General features: G+C 43.1%; 1 protein-coding gene across 5 annotated transcripts in view; it reads right to left on the bottom strand.

The window, feature by feature from the left end:
* Positions 1 to 19,222, bottom strand: part of kcnip4a (potassium voltage-gated channel interacting protein 4a) — a gene marked incomplete at both ends in the record, with an annotated part of 155,122 nt that overhangs the window by 12,722 nt on the left and 123,178 nt on the right. For 4 of the 5 annotated variants that reach the window (XM_080547233.1, XM_080547236.1, XM_080547235.1 and 1 more), the window contains one exon: positions 4,668 to 4,792. In XM_080547233.1, the coding sequence (XP_080403359.1) occupies positions 4,668 to 4,792 (125 nt within the window). Of the gene's footprint in view, positions 1 to 4,667; positions 4,793 to 7,161; positions 7,218 to 19,222 lie in introns of those variants that run through there. The other variant, XM_080547237.1, reaches the window with a different exon arrangement.

Raw genomic sequence — 19,222 nt, 5'->3', positions numbered from 1 at the left:
AAGATCTACGATTAAGAACTGTTGACTTGCATAAAGCTGGAAAGGGTTTAAGAGTTTCAATTCAATTCAGGCTGCGGTAGGCAGACTAACGTACAAGCGGCGCCATTCAGCGATCGTTGTGCGTCAGTACACAGCTTCTCACTGTAAGAGTGGGGGGGTCATCTGACATCGAGGGCGTGCTTGCTAAAAGTAGGCGAAACAGCTATCGCTCTGCTAGTGTAACCTAATTCACCCTAACAAATCGGAGTAGTATCGCCATGGGGGGGGGTAAGATAAAGAAGAAAAGTCAGGACAGACACTTATTTAGTTTGATATTGTAATTGTATGTTTTTCATGTGTACTGTTTTGAAATAAACAATTGATTACAAAAAACCCAAATCGGAGTAGAATAGACAGCTGAAGGCAATATATGGTGATGGCCCAACCAAGCCCTAGAATAGTCTAGTAGTGCAGTTTCCATCATATTGCTTTCCATCATATTGCTTTCACACATCCTCAATCAAGGACCCCAATTGAAATAAGCCAGTGGCTTTCTTGGGTTTTTATCCTGTTAGTTGACCTTGTATGTAATATGTACTTTCATGTACCTACTTCTGCAAATCTTCTAATAAAGTTTTCAATCAATCAATCAAACGTCATGATGGCTAGTCATGGGAAGGGAGGGAAGTGGGTTTCCATTTGGAATCAAGCCAATGACGACAACAAATTGCCCCAGCATCATCACATGACGTCTCACAATAAATGAAAGGCAAATACACAAAGAAATGCTCCATTCTGCCCTCATGGTAATGGTATTGGACAGTATACCGTTTATTCTATATAGGTGCATCCCATGCAAAAGCAGGTCTGAAGAATCCTCTAGAACAAACAACGAGAAAGAAGAAACTGAGAGAGAGAGAGAGAGAGTGTATGTGTGAAGGAGGGAGAGTGCGTGTAAAGGAGAGAGAGAGAGAGTGCATGTGAAGGAGAGAGAGAGAGAGAGTATGTGTGTGTGTGTGTGTGAAGGAGGGAGAGAGTGCATATGAAGGAGAGAGAGAGAGTGTGTATGAAGGAGAGAGAGAGAGAGTGTGTGTATGAAGGAGAGAGAGAGAGAGAGTGCGTATGAAGGAGAGAGAGAGAGAGAGTGTGTGTATGAAGGAGAGAGAGAGAGAGAGAGAGTGTGTGTATGAAGGAGAGAGAGAGAGAGAGAGTGCGTATGAAGGAGAGAGAGAGAGAGAGAGAGAGAGAGAGAGAGGAAACAGACCACTTGGTCTGTATACTTAGAGACATAGAGCTAGAAGGGGGGCAGATTCGGATTCAGATTATTTAATAGAGAACATGTACGTAGCATATGGTGATTTAATAGAGAACATGTAGTTATGTAGCATATGGTGATTTAATAGAGAACATGTACGTAGCATATGGTGATTTAATAGAGAACATGTAGTTATGTAGCATATGGTGATTTAATAGAGGACATGTAGTTATGTAGCATATGGTGATTTAATAGAGAACATGTAGTTATGTAGCATATGGTGATTTAATAGAGAACATGTAGTTATGTAGCATATGGTGATTTAATAGAGAACATGGTTCTCATGGTCGTTAGAGACAGTTCTTGAGGAGTGGATATGGTCACAGTAAAATGGCCTGCTGAAAATGACAGCTGTGTCCTGTCCTGTCTGATTCCATATTTTAGAAACGTTTGCGCTGGATGAGGACATTAATTTAATTAATTTAATTTTGCCATTTAGCAGACGCTTTTATCCAAAGCGACTTACAATTACGAATTACAGGGACATTCCCCCTGGAGTAACTGAGGGCTAAGTGCCTTACTCAAGGGCACACTAGTAGTGGTGTGGTTTCAGGCGGGATTTGAACTCACAACCTTCCGATCGGAAGTCCAACACACTATGCACTAGACCACCACTACCCCTACAGTTCTTGAGGAGTGGATATGGTCACAGTAAAATGGCCTGCTGAAATTGACAGCTAAAATGTCCTGTCTGATTCCATATTTTAGAAATGTTTGCGCTGGATGAGGACATTAGTAGTGCACTTTTCCATTACATTTGGACGGCGAGGGTCAGTTTATTTCACCCTGGACATACAAGCCGCTGAGAGACATCAATCTCATGTGACTAGAATGGCAACCTCATAGAGCCAAATGCATTGGAAAATGCATTGCTCTCAACTGACCCTCCCTGAATGGTGAAATAATATATTTTTTTTTTTATAAAAATGGAAAAAAAAGCCAAATAATGTTGTCAGCATGTTGAAACATGTTTGTTCTGTTAAAATTGGGCTGCAATCACGTTGATCAATAGAAATAGATAGCAATATAACTAACAGCTATAAACTGTTGTATTTTTCTCTACATTCGCTGCCAGTCTTATTGAAGGTGACATGAAGTGATTGGATAGCCCCCCCCCGCCCCCTGAGAACAGCCTCATTTTGTGAAAGGCAAATGCCAGGCAGGCGTGAAATTCCCTCAATGACTCATCTCGGGAATGTCACAAAAAATATGGTAAAATAAACCGTGGCATTGTCATGGAGGGAATTTAAAGTGTTGACAGATCCCAATCTGAGTCCTAGATCGGAGTCGTAACAGCGGAGCCGATTCGATCAGAACATGACCGTATTTGGGCATAATTTCCAGTAGTCTGAGATGATGAATAAAACAGGTAATGTTTCAAACAACAAGAAAAGAAAAACGTACCTCTGTCAGACCATGGAACTTAAAAGCTACTCTTGAGGTCACCTCTGTACAAATTACGTCCATTCCAGATTAGGAAAGCAAGGGGCATGATGGGGCACTTTTTCGGACCACTGCTCATGCGAAACAAATCCAAACAATGACTTGTTGTTGTGTTATAAATGGACGACCGGAGAGGTTAGGTGTTAAAACCGACAACCTCATCACCGCCACCCACAGCAGCTGGTCACCTTGGAGACGATTTGAGTCGCTTCCAAACCTGAGACATCGCAAGGACACAGGGGCTAAATTGCTCCTAATGGGTACTATTTGATGTGCCAGACTGTCTGGTAGGGGTTTTAAAAGCTCTAATTTTATTCTGGCCCCCCGTCACTGGGTCAGAGTGAGACAGCTTTCGGGCCTGAGCAGTTAAGAAGAAAAAGAGCTATAGACTCACTTGATGGGCAAAAACGTTATTCAAAGGCTATCATTTCAAACGGGATACCTTCCTCTCTCTCCACGTTGGAGAGGTGCCTAACTACAGTGTCTGTCTGCCTGGCTGGAGAGCATAAGTGGGTTTTAGCTTCTCGTGAGAGAAAGAAGAAGAAGTGACTTTAATCAAGCGTGCAAAAACGTGACAAGACAATAAGCGAATTTAACTGGGTTTTAGCGCAGGATGAAGAGAGACAATGAAAGCAGCTCTAAAGGACGTAGGAGAGTGAAAGGGGTTTTAAAAAAACGTTTGTTCGACGGAAGATTCCCATAGGATCCCATGCAGATCAGGCAGACTAGAGGGTGCCAATTAAAAGCCTCCGTAGTCATTAGAGCACTTATCACCTCCTATAATGCAGTCTTCTGTGGCAGAGGGCTAATGGGTAAGTTGACATGGCAACGCCTCTCGGGGTCCTTGGGTACAGACCACTGGGGCCAAGTGGCACTTGGGATCACTGTGTCATAAGGGTGTGTGTGTGTTACCCCTCCGCTGACTTTTATCTTCCTTTCGTCACCAAACAATTTGGGTCAAGTTAATTCTGGGTCGTCTCATTACGGCTCGCACCAGAGGTGACAAAGTAGTGTTTTAGAAATTGTCTATGAGCCGTGTGCGAGGGAACTTTGTGTGACCTGATTGTTCATCATCAGTCGTCTTCTAGAATGTACTTGGTAGGATTATGACCCAATTGTTTCCTTGAGTAGTCTAGAATAAGCACAGAAAAATTGCTTTAAAAAGCAATTTAATGAACGGGAAGTCATGTGATACAGTACGTTGGAAGGTCATCTTCCTAATACACAAACCAGGGGAGTAATCCTGAGGAGAGAGTTTAAAGCTGGCTGTGCTGTGGTCATGGGGAGAACTGCAGAGTACTGGTGCTGAAACGCACGTTTCCCCTTCAACACCAATGTTAAAGTTTGTATTCCATCTGGCCAAACAAGATGGTTTCTTTTCTTTTCTTAGTGGGGCAGTCCCACTCATATTTCCATTTTTATTGTGATAGAGATAGTAGAGATTTGACAGGAAGGATGGGTGAGAGAGAGAGAAGGGATGACATGCAGGATATGTCCGCGGCCGGAATCGAACCGGGAACCCTGCGGTTACGTGTTCGACGCATAGCATAGCATAGCCCACTACTCGACCTAAGCGCCCCAACAAGATGGTTTCTAATAGTTCCTACTATCACATGTTGGGGGGCGGCTGTGGGCGCAGGAGGTAGAGCCGGTGTCTAATGATTGCAAGGTCGGTAGATCATTCCAAAGCGCTTTACGTCGTCCTCTCATTCACCCATTCACACACATATTCACACACCGATGGAGGCAAGCTACCACGCTCACTGGGAGCAATTTGGGGTTCAGTGTCTCGCCCAAGGACACACCTCGACATGTGGCCAGCCGGGGCTTGAACCGCCCCATCTGCCGACCTTGCGATCATTAGACGCCGGCTCTACCTCCTGTGCCACAGGCGCCCCCGTTTCACGGTCACCCCGTAAGCGACACTCACGTTCTTGAAGCCGCGGTACAGGATCTGGAGCTCCTTGCGGGAGAACCGGGTCCTTTCCTCTAGCTGCTCCAGCCCCTCGGGACGATGCCGGACCGCCGACAGCTCCAGCTCATCCTCCACGCTGTCTAGAGAAGAGGAGGAGGAGGAGAAGAGCAGCGTCAGTCTCACAAGGAGGAAGGACACAAGGCACAAAGGCAGGCAGGCACCCTTTTTTTCCCCACATCCGTCCCCTGGTCCCCTTCATTAGGAAAAGGCTATTTACGGAAACCGAGTGCTTGCTCGACGTCTCGAAGCTTGATCGTCTGCACAGAATATGACTGCAGAGAGGTAATTAGCATTATCAGGAGGACCAGGGAACACAGGGGCCCTGGCAGGCCGCCTCCTTGAGATGGGGGCCGGCTGAACCCTGTGAAAGGCTTTAATGGGCCTGTAATAATGGCAGCAGCTCACCGCTCACCGCTGCACTGTCGGCGGTGTCCTAGACAAGTGTCTGACTTGTCTTCGCTCTCACACAAACAGCTCCGGCTCGTAAACACACCTGAGGTATGACAGCGTCTCTCCACGCCTCATTAGCCTCTCGAGCGGAGAGGACTGCTCACGCCCACCAGAGCCACTTCTCTCCCTCTCCAACCATATTAACCTGCTTAAATGGAGTGGGGGGCCTGTGTGTGTGTGTGTGTGTGTGTGTGCGTGTGTGTGTGTGTGTGTGTGTGTGTGTGTATGTGTTAAGGGTGATGAGGGATGCTTTAAAGGCTGTCATTTCCTCTTTTCAGAATGCAACAATTAAGTCACTGTATAATCTTAACTTTCACTACATCATCACTCAATCCATGGAACTGCCCCCCCGCTACCTCAAGGAACTCCTCCATACCCCTCAGACCTCCTCACGCACCCTCCGTTCTACTGTCACCAACCTCCTCAAGACCCCCAGGACCAAGCTCCGCACCATGGGAGATCGGGCCTTCTGCTCGGCTGCTCCCAGGCTGTGGAATGCTCTCCCTGACCACCTAAGGGCACCACAGCCTGTGGATGCTTTTAAACGAGGCCTTAAAACCTACCTTTTTAATAGAGCCTTTTTTTAGCCTTTTAATTGAAAATGTTTATTGTTTTATCTTCTTGTTTTTAATTGTAGCACTTTGAGATGTCTTATGTAAAGTGCTTTTATAAATAAAATGTATTATTATTATTATTATTATTATTATTATCAAGTAAAGTCAATCGATCACACACAAATATTAGTACGCCTGCTGAGCATGTATGTTCTCTACACAATGTGACCCTACAGTACATGGGTAATTTGTCAATTTGTCAGCAGAGCAATGGGGTCAGCTTCTGCATGACGCTAGCCTGTCGTAGGTCGTTATGGCTCCTGAACTGTGGGTGATGGAGGTGATTCACAGGAGATACTCCGATCAGGGAGTCTTACACAATCTGTCAGGCTCCGCAGATTAATGAACACAACCAATTTCACACATGTCTACACATGAAGATATACAGTGTGTCTGTGTATATTATACATACCAGTCTACTGTCTTATGTGTCTAAATATTGTCATTGTTCCTATGGCATCATCACAGAGTTCATCATTAATCATGTTGATTAATAGATGATACCGGACTCATATGTATAGTAGTTGTGTGAGTGTTGGGCATGCGAGAATGAGATCTACCATAGTGTTTGATGTCATAGAAATTAGATTCTTTTTTTTTTTTACCAAAAATGTATCTCTTTTGACATTTGCAGAGCTCACTCTACAAGTTGAAATTATTTTGAAAACCAGGAAATGGCCTCCTGTATAAATGTTCCACATTCTTGAAGAGATTCCTTGTCGCTAGCTAGCTAGCACTGGGCCACCAGCGAATCAGGAATCAGCGGTTTGCGGCACCCTTTTTATTTTTAATATGACTGATAACTGTTATTTTACATATTCCAGTTCTAACTCTTTCTTTTGTCTAGCTGTTTAGCAACATACTTTATAATATGACATTGTTCTCTTTGTCTTGTGAGCTTATGTACTGTTGTACAATTGACTATACCTGTACTGCTGTACAATTGATTGTACCAGATTATTCCACATGTCGGTATTACTCACTATCGGTATGTCTATTGTCAATTATAGTCTCGTACTCTCGTATTCACTTAGCTTGACTGAGTGTCTTTTTACCTTTTGTCAATTGTACATTTATTATGTCTGTATGTCTGTATTTTGTATGTTCAGGACCCCAGGAAGACTAGAGGTACATCCGTGTGCTTCTAATGGGGATGCTTAAATAAAATAAAATAAAATCCTAATAGTATCATAATTATGACTGGATCCTGTAGAAAAAACATTCCCCCATGTGATACAGGGGAAGAAACTGATAATTGGGAAATAGAGAGACAGAGAGAGAGAGAGAGAGAGTATGAAGGAGCATCAGAGATAGACCAGAGACAGAGAGAGAGAGAGAGAGAGAGAGAGGTGTTCTGCTGAGATTGAGTCTTGAAAGGGAACCACTTGCTTTGGTCACTGGTAGACGACTTTTTGGCAGCGGAGCACGGAAAAAGCTTCATGAAGCGGGCTCTGAGACCACGGCCGGGGCCGTTCTGGGGATAGACGTAACCTAGGAGATACATGTATGAGTGTCACATTTACCCAGATGAACAGTGGCTGCAATGCATGCTGGGAGAGTGAAACGGAAGGCGTGGGGGTATACAGAAAAGGGTGGGGGGGGGTCACAAAGGACTTCTGGACACTGTCCCAAAAAACCTTTCTCAGGACAACAATACGGGACTAGTGCAAAGTGCACTAAATGTGGACGTGGAAAGAATGCATCTGATGTTAAATCTATTCACCTGTTTGAGTTGAATATTGAAGTATTACTGTGTGTGGGTAATCAGCATGCACCTTGGAGAACAAGCTCCAGGAATACAGGTCAAACACTGAAACCATTTATTGATTTTTTTTTACATTTCAATTTCCATCCTTTCAGAATGGGGTCATCATCGAAAAAAAGGAGCTTTGAATATGATATGAACATATGACCTCGTGTCAGGTTGCGTACTCATTTGACACACAGCCAAGCATATCATTTCACATGATTCCCCTGGTCTGTGCTATACCTCGGCCCACCTCGGCCGGCCCACCCGTTGGGAGCAATTTGGGATTCAGTGTCTTGCCCAAGGACACCTCGACATGTGGCCAGCCGGGGATAAAATTGCCGATCTGCCGACCTTGAGATCATTAGACGCCGGCTCTACCTCCTGCTCCCCAGCTGCCCGCGACCTGTCATATAAGTGTTCAAGTCATTTCCCCTCTTGCTCGAGGCGGTGTTGAAGTGAAGGGCGCTAATGTGTGGACGAAATTAAATTCTAGAATGCTGTCAGTTCCTTGTCTCTCACACTATACCTTGTAATTACAAGACCGCTTTGATGTCGGGTATAAAGAGTAATGTCGGTGAAAGAGAGCTGTATATGTTTGTGAATAACACTTTGTGAGGAATCTTTTTGTGATGAGTTTGGGAGCTCTGAGGTGGAAATGAAGCTTCACAACCTGGGGTTTAATGTACTGTATAAAACTACAATGATAGTTGAAGTATTGTAGCAATGGTTAGGCTATTTTGAAAAATGATGCCCTGATGGATAGCATTGCCTGAGGAAACAATTGTTCCCCATGGACCTTGAAAGATGATTGGGTCTTCCATGTGGGAGACCGATATTAAAACCCTCTCTATTCGACACACAATATTTCTACCCTGAATGTTCTGAGACATTGCACCCTCCGCAGTAAACCCTGCCTATTTGACTGGCGTTGGAAAAGCAGAAATGCTTTTGATGGTAATTGATGAAAGACTCATCACTATATATCAAAGCCCAGTGTTGCCAATGATCAGCAATCGATCCCATGACTTATATCGGGTCGTATAAGGACATAATCAAACATACTGTTTCTCATGTGGTAGCTAGGACACAGTATACGCAACAACAACATGATCAAAATCCTGCACTCTCTTCTGACAAAACAATAAAAAGGGCAGTGTAATTCATGTCCTTTAATGGCATAGAGTAGTCATACAGGGCAGTTGATGCTACGTCAACAACCTAATCTTATGCCGATACGGACGCATGTTCCGATTGTTCACGTCTCAGAATACGAATAATGTCTACGCATGCTTGACCACATGAATTACGAATTGTGTGGCGAGTTAGGCAGAATTAGGCATTCACTTTGAGTGGTTATGGTTAGGGTATGTTGCAGGGGGAAGGCAAACGTTTAAAAAAAGTAGTGTCCCAAAGGCAATTCGAACCAGCGGCATTCGGGTTGTGTGTCGGGCAGTTTCTGCCTCCGCCACCAAACCTCCTTAGTTAGCGAACCTGACGCACCTCCTGGTCATGCATCAGCAGTTTCAGCAGTTGGTCGTCTAACTGTGACGTGAACGAGAGGAGCATGCGTCCGTATCTGCGGGGTGAGCAGGTTGATGTCATTATGGGCTTTTGCTAATTGTCATAAATCCCTGTTTCCCACAATGACACACACACCCTACTGCTGTTTGGATCCAGAAGGATAAGTCAGTGTCCTGACTGAATGGGGGTGTTTGGCAGACAGGAGCTGAGGGAGAACACTTAATTTAGATTCATTAAAGGGAGAAAGTAGTTACAAGCGGGCAACCTTGGAAATCAGGACACAAGTGGAACACACATTTAGGAAATCCACACAGGCACAAGTTGCAACTCATAGGACTAAAAAAAGAAACGATTTTGCACTGCAATGAGCAGGCTGAATGATAGCACTAAAACACTTTCCGCACTCCTTTATCTTCACGTCAAGTGATCTCGCGTTGTATTGTTGTCTGTGTCTGTGTACCCTGTCTGGTATGTTTGTCTTTCATGTTTTCATTAATTATGGATTGAATGTGTTTTTAATACCCTGGCTGCAACCAAAATAAAATTGCCCCTATCGGAATAATACATTTGACTTGGTTTGACTTGACTTGACATTGTGATGTTTTTTTTTGGGAGCTGGGCGGGTAAGCAGCTGGGTACGGGAGGACACTAAGTGGAATGATTCAGGTCTTGAAGGACACGGTCCTTAATCAAACAGGAAAAGAGCATGCCGCCAGAGCGTCTGGGATTAATACATGCCCTTTGTTCCTTGACTGAAAATGGAAGTGATATGTCATAATGTAGGAGACAGCTTTATGGCCTTCCTTACCACAGCGCAGTTGAATTACGGTGGTAAGTTGACACGGGATGTCATCTTATTGAATCAAAGGCCCCAGTGTTGTTGTCCTGACAACAGATTTCAGGGAGTACGGGTCAAGAGGGGGGACCATTCAAATCAAAACACAGCGTAGAAATCACAACGTGCACAGTCACACAGATGCTGTCATGTTGTACTTTTTGCCTTCTGTGAAGAAAATCGGCCTCGTTTTGGCCTCTACAGTAGCAGCTAGTTAGTAGATTGACTCTGAAGTAAACACTTAACCTTAAATAAGTAGCAGGTCAAAATTCTCTGATCAATTTCACTTGTTCATTCCATCCTGTTAACTACAACAGCCGTGCTTTTTTACCTACTATAAGAGCCGCTCTTTACAATGCTAAGCTGCTATTTACACACAAAGACCACTAGTTGGCCGCTTGTAAATTAGCCTGCCTCCTACACAGAAAAACTGCAAAATAGCTTTATACTAGCTTATCCTGATGTGATTTTGAAAATGTAAGGATACTGGGTGGTAGAACGCACATATCTAGGAAAAGTCATGAAAGGAGGGTCCTGAAATTTGATCGAGTGCAAAGATATAACATTTATTTTACTCACAGGATCAAATGACCCCACCCACGGCTATTCTAGTGTTAACATACACTTCTCTCATCCAAAAAGTGGCTGCCTTGAGCATATCGCTGCTAGGCAATAATGAGTAGTGAGTTCAGACCCTCTGTAAGGGTTATAGGCAAGGCAATAAATGCCTCAGCAAAACATAATTCCCATGGGACACACTATAACTACCCCAATACATGTACAGCAATAAAAAGTGTATTTCAGCCTGGTATACTCTTGGCAAGAGAATCGACAAAGCCACAAAAAGTGAACAGTGACGCTCTGAAAAATGTATGCTGGAATATTCCTGACCGACAGAGGACAAACAAATCAATCACATCCCAATGCTCGATTCCATAAAAAGTGTGACATTCAGAAGAGTCTTTTTTCCCCCCTGTGAGCTACAGTAGACCTATAAGCTATGGTTCAGCTCCCCTTAATCAATAGGATCAATGGACCGAACAACAGTTTTTAATAAATCCATGTTAAAAAGTCCTCTTTAGAAATAAAATGGCCACTGACTCACAATCAATTCATTGTTGGATAGTCTTTTGCTTTTCACTGAAACAATAAATGTTTCAAGGTAGAGGCAAGGTAGGTAACTTTAGTCCCGAGGGACCTCATGGTCTGCTGACTTTAATTAGAGCACATACAGTATAATCCATAATTTATCTGACTGAATGTTCCCTAACTTTGTTTATGACATCAGAAGCGTATTCTAATGTCTGATATACCGTGGGCCTACTCGTAGGAAAGGCAGGAAAGCTGGTTCCCTCAGACAATGACTTAAACAATGAAAACGTTCATATTAATCACCTCCCCTGAGTCCTGAACCTTGGTTCCAGGATAGAGTGTATTCACCAACAGACCTATCTTTTCAGTACGTGGTCTGAACAAAATAAAACACTCTGTGCTTTGTTTCCAAGAGCTATCGTTTCTCCTGCCTGTCGAGGTCTTACTCTCAGTGTGAGCAAGCATCAGATCTGAGACGCAGAAACCCTCACCTAGTTTGACCTCACGAGATCCAGAGAAGAGGAAGAAGAAGAAGAAGAAGAAGAAGAAGTAGAAGAAGAAGAAGAAGCAGAAGAAGAATGAGAAGGAGAAGGAGAAGAAGAAGAAGAAGAAGAAGAAGCAGAAGAAGAATGAGAAGGAGAAGGAGAAGAAGAAGAAGAAGAAGAAGAAGAAGAAGAAGAAATACAATTAGAGATCCAGAGTGTGTCAGCTGACTGCGATGGACCTCTCGCTTCTGCCCTATGAAGAAAACAAAAAACCCCAGTCTGAACAAACTCTGTGTTGTGTCCTCTCTGCAAAAGACACATCCCAGCCCACTCCAGTTGACTTTAGTAAACCCTGAGCCAATCTCTACACTGATCGTATCTCTACCTATACCCCCACTCCTTATATAGTCTGCACTGGGGCTTGGCAGGACAACAAAGGACTAACACAAGAGTCTCATGTTCATGGAAAATGAATAGTGTGACGAACCTGAATGAAGCCCGTTAGGGGGGTGAATACCAGAACAGTTACAACATCTGTCCAGTCAACATCTAAGGCAGACACACAGGTCTGAAAACATCAGCCAAATGTGACGAGGAGTAAGAACGTGTCCTGCAGGCACTGATCCTGTCAGGGAAGCTACGTCACCACAGCATCGGGGGAACATTACCTCTACAGAGTGTTATTATGCGTCCAGACTGTCTCCAGGTGTAATGTACAGTATTTCTCCCCACACTCATCTGAACTGTATAAAGGGTCAGGACAAAGGGGACTACTAGCTCCTGCGACGAGAAACACAGTGACCCAGAGATGATCACACGTCAAAGTCAGATGTCACGGCATAACATTCACATCATGGAGGTTATACTTTTGCCTAGAGAGCAACATCTAACACAACTCACGACGTCAGGCGCCCTCATCAATCTGAAAGTGTACTGATCTGCATGGCCACGTCTATCACCGAATTACACCAGCCCACAGAGAGAGTGTGAGTAGGGAATATCGGCTCCAATCCATCATTGAAACCGAAATTAGCCATGGGTGCTAAGGTGCGACATAAATAAAGCTTATTATTATAATTAATAATAATAATACGCTTTATTTAGAGCACATTACTCCTTCAAAGCAGAAGTAATCAATTAATCAGTGAGTTGGAAACAGACAATAACAGACAATAGCATAAGGATGTCATATAAAGGCGATCATTTAAACCGTGCTATGGTAAAGTTAGCTTACACAAGTCATACTCTTCAACAGTCATAGACAATCCAAACTGTTCTAATTGACGTTAATTGACATTAACGAGGATTACCATAAAGTCTGGCCATAGGACACAGATTTCTCTCCTGTTCTTATTTTTGAGGAGTGAAGTTGGACAGTACTAAATGATGATAATGGAAATAATGGAAACTGATGATAGGTTATTGATTCACCATTACATTTGAATTTTTTGACCAATTGACCGACTGAATGTCAACTCATCAGTAAAGGTTACAGCATTGATCCACCTATGTGGCAGACATGTTCATATTAATTGTGCATAAGATCAACAAATACTATAGGTGTGTGTGTGTGTGTGTGTGTGTGTGTGTGTGTGTGTGTGTGTGTGTGTGTGTGTGTCAGGGAGAGCAAATGTAAACCACTCACTGAGAACCTGGTATGTACTTAAAATGCGTAACTCCAACATTTGTGGCATCTTGGTGGTGGGAAAATATGGGTCATTCCATCCATAAAGGGGCCTAAGTGACTGTGATTGTGATTTGGGTCAACATTTCATAATGGGTTGATTCAAATGTGTGTATTATTTTTATGCAGTCTTACATGTAGTTATAAGAATAAAAGAACGTCTCCTGCAGGCATAATGTGCCAGTGCCTTTTCACTGTTGCTTTTAATAGGAAAGGTGTTTTGCAACCAGGAGTGTTTTTTTTACATAAACCAGTTTTTGGTGAACACGGCCCCTGAAACCATTCACAGGTGAACTTGAGGATTTGTCAAAGAGAAAATTGTTGACAACATCACTTTACTTCATGAATCTGGAGTCTTGGATGATGTAACAAGGCAGACACCAAACATATCTCTCTCATGTGCGTTGTCACACAAGCCTGCTTTCTAAAGACGTTCATTCATAAAACCCTTGAATTAAGTGACGACTGGTGAAAATGTCACTGCTAGTTATTTATATCTGTGTGCTCAAATGAGTTACAATGTAACTCACACACAATGGTAGATCAAAGAGCAAGGTCACATATTAAAGGGTTAAAGAGGCGTAATTGAATTGTTAAAAGCTAAATATACATTATAACATGCATAATACAGCCATACGTCCACAGAAAGATCATAATATGTTTGCCTAAACTGTGAAGACACCATTAAAGCATTAAGCATAGGTTTCCAAATCAATGCATACATTGTCTTGGCTGTTGCTATGTTCCCCCCTTATACCTTCATGTAATTCCAACCAATAACGTGTCTTGTCATTATCACTGACACGTTAAGAGGACCTCAAAGACGGTCCACCACATAAACTCCTCACTGACACGCCTTATTTATGGAATGACCCATATGTTGACTTTAATGAATCATTCCAATAGAGAGTTGTGTCTCCTTTAAGCACCAAATCCCCATGTTCCTGAGTCCAAATGAGGATGAACTTGCTGACTGTCCCTTTACAGCAGGGCGATGAAGTGAAACGACACAGCGAGAGAAGAAACACGAATCATGCAAAAAGAAAAGTCCAACAGTCTGTTCGATAGTAGATTCAAGGGGTTTTGGCAGAGTCCTATAGAAGAGTTCCGGCTGGCCAGCGTGAGATCTGGACCTGCTCTTCCGGTGTTCCACCAACATCAACGGCACACCTGCCTTTCCTGGGCTAGGTTGTGGATTCGGGGGAAGCGTCTAATCTAAATGGACTGGCGTTTGATGGCTGGTGCAGCTGTTCTGCCAGCTTTGCCTTCATGACCAGCCACTCAAAAAGCAGCATCTGCTCAGGTGTAGGATCGAGGTGTGACAGATGAGCTTCAACGTCTTTCAACATCACCCTTTTTAAAATTCAAAACGTCAGGCAAGGTGTCTTGGGAATATAAAAAATAATGGTGATTTTGGAGTGGAAGCCAGAGTTTGTAAGAAAAAGCTGAAAAGAGTGTGGACCCCATCTGTGAGGTCAGGTGGCGAGTGAAGAGTGAAGCAATGTCTGAAACTGTTGCATCCATTAATATTGCAACACCTTTGCCTGTCAGTCAGTTGGGTAAATATTTATTTTGAGTGCCATTGGGACCAAAACTTTGGCTGGTGAGCCTTTGTCATTGAAATAGGTGTGAGCCAATGCCCCTGGCACCAGAAGCTCCTTTGAAGCCCCATGATTTATAAATCAGTGATTTTTTATCGGTGCGGCAAACAGATGATGCAATCCTGGCCAAATTCACGTGAAGGATAGCATCTGTAGGCCAGACATGGAACCTTTGGCCGTAGGACTTCACCCTTTATCTTGTATTATGCCTATTGAAGCCTAAGAAGTTTACTTACACTCGTATAATGTGACGTAACCCGAAATTGAAACTTGAAAACTTCTCACATGTTATTGTGGTGGTCGTATATACCCCCCCCCCCCCCCCCCCCCCCCCGTGTGAGACTATGCATGTTGTTATCGTGAGCGTGTGAGACTATGCATGTTGTTATCGTGAGCGTGTGAGACTATGCATGTTGTTATCGTGAGCGTGTGAGACTATGCATGTTGTTATCGTGAGCGTGTGAGACTATGCATGTTGTTATCGTGAGTGCGTGTGAGACTATGCATGCTGTTATCGTGAGCGTGTGAGACTATGCATGTTGTTATCGTGAGCGTGTGAGACTATGCATGTTGTTATCGTGAGCGTGTGAGACTATGCATGTTGTTATCGTGAGCGTGTGAGACTATGCATGTTGTTATCGTGAGCGTGTGAGACTATGCATGCTGTTATCGTGAGCGCGTGAGACTATGCATGTTGTTATCGTGAGCGCGTGAGACTATGCATGTTGTTACGGGAGCGCGTGAGACTATGCATGCTGTTATCGTGAGCGTGTGAGACTATGCATGCTGTTATCGTGAGCGTGTGAGACTATGCATGTTGTTATCGTGAGCGTGTGAGACTATGCATGCTGTTATCGTGAGCGTGTGAGACTATGCATGTTGTTATCGTGAGCGTGTGAGACTATGCATGTTGTTATTGTGAGCGTGTGAGACTATGCATGTTGTTATTCAACATGCCGCAGAAAGAGATGGTCGAGTTCTACACGTCCATCATTGAGTCCATCCTCAGCTCATCGATCACTGTCTTGTTCCCTGCCTCCACTGCCAAGGACAAAGACAAAGACAGAGAGACACACACACAAACACACACACACACAATGGACTGACAGTGCAATTCATTCTGATTCTTCTGGTTCTGAGACTACAGACCCAACACCCAACGTATTCATTGCAATCTCTGGGGATTTTAACCATGTCACCAACAGATATTGTCAGCAACATACACACACACACACACGTGCGGCACGCGCACACATGCAGACACACCCCCACACGCCACAAGCAGCATGTGCTATTGTTGTCAGGGAAAATCATAACTCTTTATGACGTCTCTGTGCGACTCTGTATGATGTCAGTTGTTCAAAGTGGCAGCTGAATGAGCAGAAATGCCACTGTGGCTTTAGAACACAATCTGTTTTATCTGACGAAGCAAGAGATGCAGCCAGCCAGTATGTCTCTTTGCAGAGTAGAAGACAAACAACATCTCACACATATGCTATGTCATGAGACCACATTTCCTTGTTAAATAGCCTATACTGTAGGAGATGTACACATAAGGCTTGGTTGAGTCATGGCAAAGCTCTCAAATGGAGTACTGCTTCTGTCCCACTTATATTTGTATTTGTTTATTATATTTCTGTGTGTGTGTGTGTGTGTGTGTGTGTGTGTGAGTGTGAATGCATGTGTGTTGAGTGGGGCTTGTGTGTGTGTGTGTGTGTGCGTTACATTGGCGTCACTAGTTCTAGCCGAGAGGGAGAGGGGCATGTTCAAGACAAGAGGTGTCCTTGGGCCGTATGCTGAAGGCCAGGCCAGACATTAGTCGTCTTTACGTGTAATACAGTACATTCCTCTTGGCTCTTCCATAGCTACACATATTTAAACAAAAAATGATTCAACACAAATGATAGCAGACATTGGATTTCAACTGCTGCCAACAACGGACATCTCTCAAATTACTTTTCAGCATTTCTGTGCGTTAGATCTAAAGACTCGAGAGTCGATAGAAGATAGGGATTTTCGACCCTGCTCTCGACTACCTAATGGGAAAGGCTTGTTCCATCTCACACGTGCAGCATGGTGAGTAGATACAAATAAAATCAGCCATTCGTTCCCATTTGCTGTGTCTCAAATACAAATGGGCCCAAAGATTGGAGTCTGGGAGAGCAATATGTCATTTGTTGTTATTCAATAAATCATGCTCTGAAGATTTTTTCATCAGTTTCATCAAATTGTACAGGGGTGGTTCAGATTGATTTCACACTAAGAGCATTGATAGCTAAGCTATTGTAACATAGCCTACCCTAATATGTTGGCTGGGTTTTTCCTGCAGAGAGAATCTTTTTCAAAACAAGTTTGAAGGTTGCTCCAGGCAGTTTTCTGTGTCCCAAGCAATGTGCCATCAGAGAGTGCCATCACTACACGCACTCCTTCCATACGCAGGTGGTCACTGGACGCACTGCACAGGAAAGGAGACTGGCTGACTTTGTCCAGTCAAACAGAGCCAAGCAGCATTTAGTGGTTCTTTGAGAATGTTGAGAGTTTGCTCATCATTAGACAGACTTATCTCACAGAAAAGATTCACCCTGGGCCTTCGGTAGGAACATCAACAGACCTATCATTTAACTATGCGGCTCATTAGGCATGTAGTATGTATTTAATGTAACAAGTGACATTAAATGTCAAACAAGTACCACACAATACACTCACAAGTCAAATTCCCACAAAATAATTGTTTCTGAACCTTGCCCATAGGATGTACTTGAGGGGAATGCTTCTTTTTTAAGCGCTTAAAGTCCTACTCCGAGGGCCCAGAGTACCTAAACAGAGAGGAGCAGCAGGACACCCTCGGCTGCCTGGAGGCACTACTGAAGTCAACAACTCAAGGGAGCTTCACGGAGGAAGTCGTGACGTTAGAATTATAAGGTTCTATCTCCATTTTTGTCAAAATTGAGTTTTTTACATAATCTGATCCATTAGGTGTTTATTAATGCCTGTGTGGTGTTATTTTTAAAATGTTGAAATGTTTTAGTTAGTAATTAATAAAATACAAAGGTTCCATCTCACAAAACATAATGGAATGTAAAAACATTGACGCTCAATATCTCTGAACTGTCCTAAACGGAGATAGAACCTTATCCCTCTATGGCACACATTATGAATCCGGTTAGGAAAAAAAAGTTTGGAGTGTTTTTTTGTCTTAGAATAGACCAAATAAACATAATCTAAAGAAATGTTATATAAATATTTTTTGGGGGGTACTTTTGGGATGCGTTGCCTTGAGGCAACACTGTGCCATAATGGTCAGTCAAAGTCAAAGTCAAAGTCAAAGTCAAAGTCAGCTTTATTGTTAATCCAATATATGTACAGACATACAGAGGGCTGAAATTGTGTTTCCCTCTCATGCACGGTGCATAGAAAACAAAAACAATAAATAACAGTATAATACGACAAGATTAGACATATCTATATATATACAAAAAATACTAGATAAAATATGTTAAATGTGCGGTACAATGTACAGGGGTGGAATACAATAGACAATAGTGCAATAGTGGTAATTGGCTCAGTATAATAGAGTAAAGTGGCTAAAGTACGTAAATATAAGTAATGGTAAGTAATGGCATGGAGAGTGCCCCCGAGAGGCGCCTGAGAGGTGCCCCAAGAGAGGCGCGCCTGCCCCCTGACAGGTGCGCCTGACCAGTGTCATGGTGTCATGGTGAATCCATGGTGGTACAGTGTTGCCTCAAGGCAACATTTGCAACTTACCATAATGGTACGGTGTTGCCTCAAGGCAACATTTGCATTTTAACAAGTTTCCATTACTTAATTAGCAAATAAAGTAAATTAAACTATTAGAAGGTAAGCTTTACTCAGCTATTATTATGAATATATTTTTTTCCAGATTGAAAAAGGCCAGGAAAATATGTTTTCAGACGATGTTTGTGGAGAAATGTCTAAGCTGACCCTTGTGGGACAGTCTGCAAGAAAGGGATGCTGCATGGCCTCCAGAGAGACAAATTCAAACACTGCCTTTGGTTCCTTATGGTCCTGCCTATTTTTCTAAGTATTGCATCATAACAAGAGCATTGTGTGAATGTAAAAGGCCAAGAATGGGTATGTTGCCTCGAGGCAACAAGGTGCCATAGAGGGTTAAAATTCTAAGCTCACGAAGTGCTGTTGTGTGGGGAAGTTTCATTGCTGGGGATTTCAGTATTCATGTAGATAATGTAGAGGACACCAGAGCCAAAGCACTCTCTGTCCTTTCAGATGTTTTTGAACTTCAACAACATGTGAAACTCTCGACTCATAATCGAGGTCATACTCTGGACCTCATCATCACCAAAGGACTAGATACTTCAAATATTATTGTAACTGACATTGCCCTATCTGACCATTTTTGCATATTCTTTGACATCTATTTTCCCTGTTATTCAAACCATGACTGAAACTATTTCCAAACGACATATAAATGAAAACAC

The sequence above is a fragment of the Nansenia antarctica genome, assembly GCF_963989245.1.
Source record: "Nansenia antarctica genome assembly, chromosome: 17".
In the NCBI taxonomy this organism is placed as follows: domain Eukaryota; kingdom Metazoa; phylum Chordata; class Actinopteri; order Argentiniformes; family Microstomatidae; genus Nansenia; species Nansenia antarctica.
This window is presented reverse-complemented; position numbering and strand designations above follow the sequence as displayed.